The sequence below is a fragment of the Gossypium hirsutum genome, chromosome D01 (genome assembly GCF_007990345.1).
Source record: "Gossypium hirsutum isolate 1008001.06 chromosome D01, Gossypium_hirsutum_v2.1, whole genome shotgun sequence".
Lineage (NCBI taxonomy): Eukaryota > Viridiplantae > Streptophyta > Magnoliopsida > Malvales > Malvaceae > Gossypium > Gossypium hirsutum.
Genome location: NC_053437.1, coordinates 819,287 through 830,946, shown reverse-complemented (window position 1 = coordinate 830,946; position 11,660 = coordinate 819,287). Strand labels below are relative to the sequence as shown.

General features: G+C 32.0%; 2 protein-coding genes across 2 annotated transcripts; one reads left to right on the top strand and one right to left on the bottom strand.

Annotated features, from left to right (window-relative positions):
• The first annotated feature begins 762 nt into the window (after nucleotides 1-762).
• Nucleotides 763-4,874, top strand: LOC107928857 (GDSL esterase/lipase 1). Its single transcript, XM_016860131.2, has 5 exons — nucleotides 763-1,078; nucleotides 2,696-2,817; nucleotides 2,901-3,113; nucleotides 3,776-4,022; nucleotides 4,402-4,874. The coding sequence occupies exons 1-5, from the start codon at nucleotides 799-801 to the stop codon at nucleotides 4,647-4,649; spliced, it is 1,110 nt and encodes a 369-aa protein (XP_016715620.1). The 5' UTR covers nucleotides 763-798; the 3' UTR covers nucleotides 4,650-4,874.
• Nucleotides 4,875-6,698: 1,824 nt separating this feature from the next.
• On the bottom strand, nucleotides 6,699-10,496 carry LOC107928934 (putative pumilio homolog 7, chloroplastic). Its single transcript, XM_016860243.2, has 5 exons — nucleotides 8,647-10,496; nucleotides 8,406-8,568; nucleotides 7,845-8,008; nucleotides 7,185-7,443; nucleotides 6,699-7,101 (listed from the first exon to the last, which is right to left on the bottom strand). Exons 1-5 carry the CDS (start codon nucleotides 9,963-9,965, stop codon nucleotides 6,994-6,996), a joined length of 2,013 nt encoding a protein of 670 aa, XP_016715732.2. The 5' UTR covers nucleotides 9,966-10,496; the 3' UTR covers nucleotides 6,699-6,993.
• Between the last annotated feature and the right edge of the window lie 1,164 nt (nucleotides 10,497-11,660).

The window sequence follows — 11,660 nt, the reverse complement described above, 5'->3', positions numbered from 1 at the left end:
ATTCCAAAAATTTTGGAACTTTTTATATAATTAAAAGAAATTAAAGTAGGTTTGTTAAAAAAAAGTAGGTTATATTATTAAAAACAAATTAAGTATTAAATCAAGCAATATATTGTACATGCACAAAATTTTTTAAATAAATATAATAAGTATAAAATAGTAATAAAAATAGTATTTTTTTAATATATAAATCAGGTAAACAATCATGTAATTATGTAAAACTAATCTATTTTTATATTAGTGAAAATGAATGCTTTCATATATATATATATAATATAATATAAAGTCAAACATTACATGGTTCAATGAACATTCATTAATAATACAAATGATTAAACATTGTATCATTGTCAATATATAGCCCCAAACATTTTAGACGGAGAAATCAAGTAATCAACTGAGCTCAGATTGACTTTTAGAAACTTTATTATCTGAATAGTCTATATTTTTATAATTTTTAAAAGGTTAAATCAAATTTTTATCATTTTTAAGGAGAAAAAATATAATTTTATCTTTACTAATTTAAAACTTTAAATGACCTAGATGAAAATTTTTCTATTTTAAGGGGGGTCGAGACCTGTGCCAGCGCCCCTGGTGATAATGCTGTTTGTTAAATAAATTATATTAATTTATTCATAATAATACAATGTTTTTAAAATATATATATATTAGTAGAATCAAATGGTAGAAATTTTCCACATGAAAAAGGACAAAATAGTTGCATTGAATATGAGGAAAATCAAACCATAAAAACCACGATAATTCAAAACATAAACCCACTTCTATCTTCTTCATTATATGATGGCAAAATCAATAAGTTGCCAATGTATTTGCTTCTTCTTATCAGTTGTATTCATATTTGTAAACTTGATTAGCTGCCATAATAATAAGATTGAGCTCCGTCATGAAAACCATGTTGCTTTGTTCATCTTCGGTGATTCACTTTTGGATAATGGAAACAACAATTATATCAGCACCATCCTTGATTTCCGAGCCAATTTCTGGCCTTATGGTGAGACCTTCTTCAATTACCCTACTGGTAGATTTTCCGACGGCCGACTGATCCCGGATTTTATTGGTAAATATATATCGCTCCAAATTTATTTATTTATTTTTGATATAAACGAGACATGGATGTTGGAATTCGAACCCTGACTTGTTGAATATCTCTGAGTTATTAAAGACTCAAAACGCTTCGAGTTTTAATTAGAGATGTTTGTGGGCCAACTTAGGTCGAATTTAGGTCAGTCCTATGCATGGTATCAGTACTGTAGAAATGAGGGGTATTGACTTAGCAAATAGAAGCCGTGGCCATAGTTTCAACCACAAAATCAAAAGTGCATAAACGTTAAGATGAATATAGAGATTTTATTTACACAATTCAACCTCAATCTATGTCTACAGGGCCTTACCCAGAGCAATGATCTACTATCTTTCTCATAGTGCAACCAATGATTTAAGTCCTAACATTAGTCTAACTCTCACCAATTTAGTGTCCTCATTGTTGTACAAAGACCAGATCACTCTCTCACTAAGCTTCCCCCTTGAAAGGCTAACATTGTTGAAAGCTTAATTTTGCAATACAAGAGACCCTCTTGATTGATTACAAAAATAATGCACACATAACACATTCCTAACTTGAACAAATTTGTGCTCTCTTTAATCTCTCGATGTCTTTAACCTAGACAAAAGTTAAGCTTATACACTACTTAAATTTTGCTTACATATGAATCATAGTTTAAGAACTTTTCTGTAAAGTAAAACTAAAAATTAGCACAAGATAATAATTTCATAAGACTCTTGGCGTAATTCAATGTCTTCAAATATAGAAAGAGATTTTACTTGTTCCGCTAGTGATCAAACTTGATATGCAAGAACCAATTTTCAAGTCTTCAACTTTAACTCAATTGCCTTCATGTTTTGGGTTTTAACTTGCCTAAATATCTTCAATACAGATAGTTCAATGCTTTTATTCTAAAATTTGTCAACTCTGAAAATAGACAAGGTAATAAAACAATGCTTGAAGTTGTGGCTACGTTTTAGCCACTGAAACAACCATAAAATTTTGCCTCCAAATGTGTCAACAAATAACATATGTAGTCGTCCAAACTCAGCCTCTTCCGGAATATGGACTTCAAATTTTGCCTAATCCCACAGCTAACCCAAGTTTATAGAATAATATATCTTAGTTTCCACATGATATAAATTACTAATATAAAAAATAAAAAACAACATATCATAAACTTGAAAAAGGGTCGAGCTGATTCAACTCGAGTTCTGAATATTGGAGCCTAAACTCGGCCCATTTTTTAAATGGACCTTTTCTCTTTTTTTTTTGCACAAATTCATTTTTCAAGCTTAATACTTTTTTTCAAACCTCCAAATTTCGGGGCAGACCTTCAAGTTTGGGAATGTAACCTAACCCTTAAACATATCTAGTTTAGATCAATAAATTCCAACATGTATAAAACAAAAATGTAATATGAAGAGAAGGATTATAGATATCAAACTAAAATCCAAACTTATTGAACGCTATCTCTCTAAGGATGATCATACGAACCAATCAAGCTAAGCTCCGAGATATTAAACTGTTGTACACTTACTGAATGTCATCTTTTTTTAAGTATAGCAGAGTTAAATTTCGGATTTTTAAGTTTGGATCAGAAAATTCATTAAACTTACAATTTTGTTACAGCTCAATTTGCAGGGCTACCATTAATTCCACCATATTTAAAGCCAGGAAACCCTGAGTTTAGAAATGGGGTGAACTTTGCATCTGCCGGAGCTGGTGCCCTACTTGAAACTCATCAAGGATTAGTATGTTACAACATAGTTTTCTCCTTTAATTTTAAGCTTTATTTTGTTTCCATATTTAGATTAAAAACCAAAGTCAAATTCAGGTTGTAGATTTGGGAACACAAATAAAATACTTCAAGAAAGTTGAGACATCATTGAGACAAGAGCTTGGTGTAGCAAAGGCCAAAAATTTGTTGTCCAAAGCTGTTTATTTGATTGGCATAGGAGGCAATGATTATTTGACAAAAAACTCAACTATGGTCTCAAATGAAGAGTTTGTTTCCATGGTGATTGGCAATTTGACTCTTGCTGTCAAAGTAAGTTTCATGGTTAAAAAATAATAATTTAAATCACTACTTTGGGCCTAAATTTAACAATTCTCACGTTGGAGTTTGAATAATTTTTTTGTCTAAATTAGTTCTTAAACTTGGTAATTGTTCCCGTATTGAGGCCTAAACTAGGCAATTGTTTTCACATTGGAGCTTGAACTTTTTTTTATCTAAATTAGTCCATGAACTTGGTAATTGTTCCAATACTGGGACCTAAACTAGGCAATTGTTCACACATTGAGGCTTGAACTTTCTTTTTTGTCTAAATTAGCCTCCGAACTTGACAATTGTTCCCATATAGGGGCCTTAACAAGGCAATGGTTCTCACATTGAGGCATGAACTTTTTTTGTCAAAGTTAGTCCTTGAGCTTGTCAATTGTTTCCATATTAGGGCATTAACTTTAGGGTTTTCAATGAAATATCAATGAGTAACTTGGACAAAAAAAGTTTAGGTCCTAATGTGGAAACAACTGTCAAGTTCAAGAACTAACTTAGACAAAAAAAAAAGTTCAGGCCCCAATGTGAAAATAGTTGCCAAGTTCAAGCTCCAAACAATGATTTAACCCTTAAAAAATCCAAATTTTTTGTAACTTTTTCATTCTATTTTCTTAGCTGAAATTGCTTGAAATCGGGGTTTTATTTGGTTTCAGGAAATATACAAGAAAGGAGGGAGGAAATTTGGGTTCATGGAGATGATGCCATTGGGTTGTTTGCCATACATAAAGGCACAGAATGGGGGCTGTTGCATTAATGGAATCACACAATTAGCAGAACTGCACAATTCAGGGTTTCCCAAAGCCCTAAACGAGCTGAAGGAGAAGCTTAATGGGTTAAAATATGCCCACTATAATTTCTTTGAATCTGTTAGTGAGAGGTTAAACAACCCTTCAAAATATGGTAATGTTAGCTCATCTCTCTCTCATCTCAACACAAAATAATCTAAACTTAAATGAATCGATTTGAAAAGTCTAAGCTTCAAATTTAAAATAATCAGAACTCGAAATTGATCTATCACTTGAAATCTTTAAAACTCAAATTCATTAATTAATCTAGATTTATCCGATTTGCCCAATTGACAAGCTTAGTTTCAACACTTTCATTGCCAATACTCACGGCAATATATCACGAACAGTCTATGAACTATTTGTGTCAAATTTCTACATGCTTAAATATGAGATATGGCCAGATTTTTGAAATATTTGTGTCAGTTTCTACATTCAACATTCACATTGAGTCCGGAATAATAATATGTTCTCTGTGGGTGGTGATATGAAAGGTTTCAAGGATGCGACAGCATGTTGTGGGTACGGTGAAGGCAGAGGTGTTTATAGCTGCGGAGGGAAGAGAGGGATAACAGAATTCATTTTATGTGAGAACCCCGACGATTATCTCTTTTTCGATGCCTACCATTTCTCGGAAAAGGCCTACCGGCAATTTGCAAAGCTAATGTGGAGCGGAACTATCGATATCGTATGGCCTTACAATTTCAAAACATTGTTTCAAGCCAACGACCAAATGTTTTAGCCATGTCAAATTCGGCTATCAACCTCGGTACTATGTGTAAGTTATGAATTTAGTCTATATACTATAACTTTCATTTAGTCCATTTTAATTCCTCTACTTTTTAAAATTGTTCAACTTAAATCATGACTCAAGTGGTAGCAGCTAAATCTGTTCGGTTAAATTCTACCATCAATCTTGTACTATACATAAAGTTATAGATTTAGTCAATGTTCTTCAATTTGATCATTCTTCTTCCTTATACTTTTCAAATTTTAAAATTCCAGCTATAACGCAATCAGCAATCGTTAAATTCTTTAACTAGCCATTAGTAAGTAATATATGAAAATAATAAATTGACATGACATTACATACGTGATAATATGTCTGTCGCATAATAATTTAGAAATAGTAAAATTAATGAATTTAATATCTATATTTTTTTCCATAGCTAAAATTTCAAAATTAAAAAATACAGGGACCGACCAAATTAAAGTACAAGGACTAAATTCACAAATTACACATAGTACAAGAACTCACAATATAATTTAACGAATGTCAGATCATTTTTGTGTATTCTTTTTATTAGTAAAATATAAATTAAATATTGAAATTAAATACATAAATTCACGGTTGAGTTGGGTCGGATTCAAACCAAATTCTAATATTCTACTTATTCTCTTTAACTAAGTTTAGCGCAATAGAAAATATGAGTTTATTTTTCTGTCCAAGTCCGTCCCAAATAGAATTTTAAAAAATTAAGCTTAACTCGATCTGTCCATATATAATTTATAAGATAATATTTTTTTATATGTCGAAAATAAAATTATTAAATAATGTTTCTTGAAAATTAATATTGGGCAAAAAAATTAAATCACATAGAATCATAAGAATTAATAATATTTTGCAGCTAACAAAATGTATTAATTGGGTCTATTATTTTAGAAACTTTTATTTATTAAAATGTATGATTTAATTTTCAAAAAAATTAAAACGTGAAGGGAAATGAAGCTAAGAAGGACACGTGGAATGAGGGTAGGCCGATTAGATCCAATCAGTTTCAGCGACGTGATTGGTTGACGTCAGGTGTATGGTTCGCAATGTCGACACGTGTCCCGAACCACTTGGCGAGGAATATTTTATGACGCGCTACTTCCCGTAGGTTACTTGGCCTTGTCGGGTTCATAATTTTAAAATTAATTAATTAAATACTATTTTAATTATTGTAACTGTGTTTTTTTTTGCCCATACATCAGTTTTTAAATGATTTTTTTAATAAATTAATCGATTGAAATTTAATTGAGAATGAATATTTTGCAAGATTTTATATTAATATTGATATATTTTATAATTATTCAATAATAATTTAAATCAAACTGTAAATAAGGTTTTTTTTTCTTTTTTAAATAATGTTTCTAATATTAGATGAATGTCAAATTCGAGGTTATAATTAAATTAAATATAATTAAAAATACAATATTAAAATCTCGAAATCTTTGATCCTTTTTATTATTTCAAAAAATGCACTTTTTTCATGAGAATCAATATCGAATTCGAGCATGTAATCAAAATTCGATTCATACAACTAATCTTTTTTTTTTAAAATGAATTTCCACTATTTTGAGGGAGCGCACTTTCTTCAATGTCAAATATGCGTTTGAAATAAAAATTTGATTCATACCAGTAAACTTTTGAAAGGTAATCTATATTTGAATCTTGAAAACTTAGAAAGAATGAATGTCAAATACGAGTTTGTAATCAAGGTTTGGTTTACACAACTAATCTTTTTAAAAAACGGAATGAATGTCGAATACGAGTTGTAATCAAAATTTGGTTCGTATCGCAAATCCGATATTTGAATCTTGAAATTCTCAACCCCTTTCATTATTTCCAAAGTGAAAAAAAATTTCGATTTGTTGCATTCAGTTGGTTCATACAATCACTCTTTAATAAGTAAGATCTTATAAATCAAAGACTCGAATCTCAAGATCTGCAACCCTTTCTTCCTCGATTTCCAAACTACGGAACCGAAACAAGAAGAAAAAAACCCCTAACATTCTTTACATTGTACAATTGCAAAAGAAAACATCCAAATACCATAGATAAAGATCAACAAGACAACATAAATAATACAATGTCCAAAAATTAAGCAACTTTATAGTTCAAAATTGCTTTTTTATCTTTTACACTCTTTGGAGCACATGGAAGGGGATTTCCCATGCCATTTTTAGAAGACAAAAACTCTTCCTCAGGTTAAACGCGAGAGCTCGTTTTTACGGTTTCAAGTCCGGTTTTTCCATATATATATATATAGATGATAGTTTTAGTTGACACAAAACAACAAAAAGTAAAGGGGGAGAATGTACATTCACTTTTTGAGTAGCTTCTGAGAGAGAATCCTCTTCGAATACGGGCTGTTGCGTGATATTGCTTTATGGGACTCAATTGCTTCTACGAGGGAATTGTGCAGAGATCCCTAATATAAAGAAGAAAAATGAAGAATCAAAACAAGGGAGTGGGGGTTTTGTAAATAATGGGAAAAGTGATTGATTCTCGAACCTCGGATACACGGAGAGCGGTTTGCACGACGTAGTTTGCATGCGGATCTTGAAGCAATCGTTCAAAGTGAGCTGTAGACAGCAATTCATGAATGAGTTTCGATCGGCTCTCGTCATTTAACACCATGAGACATTTTTCGACCACGTGACTGCTGAACTTCTGAGACGAGAGGTGCACGTAGTTCCCTTCAAATTGAGAGATCAAAGTTGAAGTGGCAGATGGAATTTTTAATTCCAAGATGAACTGAACAACATAATTTCTGCAAAACGAAAAACAAATTCAGGGGCACCGGGGAATACCGTTTTTGGAATGAACTGATCAGTCTCGTTACAATATAGGCCAACCAAGAACAAACAGTTGTTTTCCGATAACAATATGAACACTAAACCGATATGATAACTTGCTCAGCATGTTTAATGTCTGAATTTATTATCGTAATACAAGTCCATGATACAAAATAAGCCATTAATACATTCAAACATGCAAAGAAGATTTTCAGCTTACTGCACTATTTTGCATTATCAGTCAAACCAGAAAGTTTGGCTACTCGGTAAACCAGAAATTTATAATTGTATAAACAACTACATGTCAAAATTATGAAAGTCAAGTTTACTTTTTCCTTTTCTTTCTTCCCGGGAAAATGCAAGCAGAGATACTTACCCATATGCGTCCTGTGCAAGTAGAAGTCCATTGGAGGATATTTCTTCAACCAAATTATCTCGATATTCCCCGGTGGAATGACTGATGCATCGTTGCAATACACAACAGCCGCGTTGATGAGTTGCAATATCAACACAATACTTTGCAGCAGCAATGAAAATAAACTGTCAAAATGATCGGGAAAAAAAGGCCATTGTCAATGTCTGCTACTGAGGAAAGTAAATGGCTCGAGAAAAAGAGATGAACAAACAAAACTTGATATGCACACATGCATCATTGTCTTAATTGAATTTTAAGCAAAACTACTAGGTTACACAAAGTATCACTAAGTAATTCTTTTCAGTTGTGAAGTTTCGATATGCAATATGATGCATTCCGGTTTTCGTGTCACTAAAGCTTAATTTGGTTGTGATTTAAGGAATGCAATCATGTATGACAATTACACATATAGACCCCAAAAAGAGACTAACATTTTACTTTGAATTAAGGAACAAAACCAGAATGGAACAGAAAAGATTCCCTTTGTTAACACCTAGAAATCTATAAGATGGAAGGCTTTACCTTGTTATCTTCACAGCTAAGACATTGCAAGCAACGCTGTACGACATGATTGCCATTCAAGTCCTTGATGAGTGATAAAAACCCAGGCTCAAGAGCTGATACAACAAGCGAAATTTGTTGCCTGGTTTTGAGTGTCTCAATCAACTTTTGCACCACACGAGTCCTGAAACAAGGAAAAACAATATTAGAAATACAATCAGCAAATACAAACATATCGAAAGCACGGTGTTCTCATACATACCCATGCGTGTTTAGAGATATTCTAACAAGTTGACCCGGTTCCTCAGTAGCCATTAACAAAATCTGCATTCTCTGTTGTTCATTACACACTTCCAATAACTTCTGCATAAGATAATTCCCGAAAGGGTTCATCATAAGTTCGACCACATGATCAATAATCTCCTTAAATATCATTTCAACATCCTCTCGGGTACCCTCATCGAATAGCCGTTGTAAAAACCTACAACCATGTTGATCTTTCGCTATCAAGTATATATATCCACGAGCTTCAGCCAACGAGTTATACTTAGGCGGCAAAGAAAACGAGGTACATAACTTAGCAGCATTCTTAGAATTTCCACAAGCTGGTGCAAATTGAGACCAATTATCGAGTTGCAACCTTCCTTCTCGATGCTTACTCGCACCAATATCCTTTGCCTTGTTTAGCCCTCTCGAACAATCAAGCCCCTTATTGATCATTACATAATTTAAACCATCTCCTTGAATAATGAAACTATCCTCATTACTAAAAGCCCCAACATTTGAATGAGCTCTAGGTCTAGCCAAGCCATTGGACAATGGCATCCCCTGGTTTAACATGTTTCGAACCGGCCGGGGAGAACCATGAACAATCAGCTCACCATTACTCAAAGAAGGGCTTAAATTCAATACATTACAAGCTTGATCCTTGTTCTGCCATGGTGATCTCATTGTACCATTCCAACAACCCATCCCTTGAGGATACATTTGAGGACCTAATAAATTATGGGGCAAACCAGAAAATGCCATCCCACCATTGAAACTCAAAGGCATAAATTCAGAAAACCCTTTCCTCAATGTATCACAAACACCATGTTTCTCAACATTGAATTGATCAAAACGTTGAATCCCATTGGATTCAAGGGAGAAATCTCTAAAACTAGAACCCAAATTCTCTTGATCATTGCTAATATACAGTTTACTAAAGTTCCTACAAAGATCAAGTTCACCAAACAAGTGTGGCTTAAAGTCCTCTAATGGTGGTGGTGGTGATCCATGGTCAGAAAAAGACTGCCCATTGTGTGAAAACAAGCTTGAAGATGAACCATCTGATAGTAAAGAGAAACCGCTTACAGGGGAAACGCATGTACGATTATGTAAGTAACTTGATGATGGGTCATCATCATACATAAAACCATTGCCATACATGCCATGTAAGGACCCATTCACATGATTCTTCCTCTCATGTTGATGATGATGATGATGATGATTATGAGATGTTGCATGAGGGATCTCATCTAATAACATTTCAAACTCTTCATCATCCTTCATGTTCCCAATCTCAGCAGTAGATTCCAACATCAAACACAAACAAACAGACACAACAACAACAAGAACAACAACAACAACAAGAACAAAAGAAACAATCAAAACACAAACATCAGATTAAATCAAACAAAAAAAAAACTTAAAAAAAACAACAAATACCCAGAACAGATTACCACTTTTTAACATCTGGGTTTTGCTCAGATTTTGAGAAAAAGCAAAAGAAAAAAAGCGTGGGTTTTCTTCAAGGATTGGAAACCAAATGGCATTTCATTTCATTGATATCAGAAATCATATTTTGGGTTTTTGGGTTTTCTTTTTTTGTAAAAGAGTTTGGTGAAGCATGCAAAGATTGAAGGAGATCACATACGGTTTTACTTTTAAGAAAAAACACATATACATATACATATACATATACATAAACACATATACATATATATACTCTCTTCCGTTTGTGTACGCTCTCACGCCATTAAAGCTGGACTATGTGAAGAACAAACGCTATTTATATTTTTCTCCAACAAAATAATTATATAATTAATATAAAAATAATAATATTAAATGAAGAAATTAATTTTTTTGGTTTACAAATTTATAAAGAAACAAAGACAGATTGCAGACTGACTCTCGCTGGGATTTTCTTCTTCAAGCAATTTTTTTTTCTTTTTTTGCACTTTTGGTACCTTTTTCACTACGACTTAAATAAGCAATACACTCTTACTCGTATGCGTGAAGTGCACGCAGTCGAGCTTTTCGTTACTCAAATCGTAATCGAGCGTTTGTCTCCCGAAGGTTCGGGACACTTGGGTCCACTCACTTCAAATGGCGCGTGGTAGAATAAAAAGAATTGTCATTAATTATTAATTAAATATTATGCATGCATGTATGTATCACTATTTATATTAATTAATTTGATTTTTGAATTTTCTCAACAAATAAAATTAAAATTAAAACCATTTCCTTTTACTTTTTATAATTTATTTAAAATAGCTTCTCACTTAAATTTTTAATTTATTTTTCATCAAATTATTTGTAATTTTAAATATATATTTTCTAGACAGATGAAAAATGTTTTGCCACATCATCATATTGATAACATGAAAATATTTTCTTTTTTCAGATATCATACGTAACGCCTCCTTCAAAATTTCTCTCTCAATTTGAGTTTTCCAAACCCAATTTATTAACATAATTAAATTACTTTTTTTAATTCATATATTTGCCAAATGATCCTATTTTTAGGGGTTTTAATTTTTTAAATATATTTTTTGTATTTTTTTATAAAAAAAAAGCATATATGGAATACACCCACTCGCGTCTCTCTTTTCCCCTTTTTGAGGTTGTTTCCTCTCTCTTTAAGGTTTTTTATAGGTTAGGCAGAAATTTATTCATTTCATAACCACCAGATGACTATAACTAATTAATTTAATTCTTTTCAATAAAAATATAATAATTTTTAGTTTGAATATTTGAGATAACACGGGATAACTGCGAACTTTAAACATTGACGGTCAAATAGATATATATTTTTTAGGATAAAACAACATTTAATCCTTGAACTTAGTAACTTTTATATTTTGTTTTTGAATTTTTTAATAAAAAATATAATTTTTAGGTGATGATGTGACATAACATCAAAGTATCTCGTCATTACTCATTACATTGACCGAAATTGAGAGAAGTTGTCAAGTTCTAATATTAATATAGATAAAAAAAATTCAAGGATTAAAT

Coding starts and splice junctions, on each gene's coding strand:
- LOC107928857 (XM_016860131.2), top strand. CDS start 799: ATGATGGCAAAATCAATAAGTTGCCAATGTATTTGCTTCTTCTTATCA. Junction 1,079..2,695: donor ACTGATCCCGGATTTTATTG/GTAAATATATAT, acceptor ATTTTGTTACAG/CTCAATTTGCAGGGCTACCA. Junction 3,114..3,775: donor ATTTGACTCTTGCTGTCAAA/GTAAGTTTCATG, acceptor ATTTGGTTTCAG/GAAATATACAAGAAAGGAGG.
- LOC107928934 (XM_016860243.2), bottom strand. CDS start 9,965: ATGTTGGAATCTACTGCTGAGATTGGGAACATGAAGGATGATGAAGAG. Junction 7,444..7,844: donor CTTGCACAGGACGCATATGG/GTAAGTATCTCT, acceptor TTCGTTTTGCAG/AAATTATGTTGTTCAGTTCA. Junction 7,102..7,184: donor CCGCTCTCCGTGTATCCGAG/GTTCGAGAATCA, acceptor TCTTTATATTAG/GGATCTCTGCACAATTCCCT.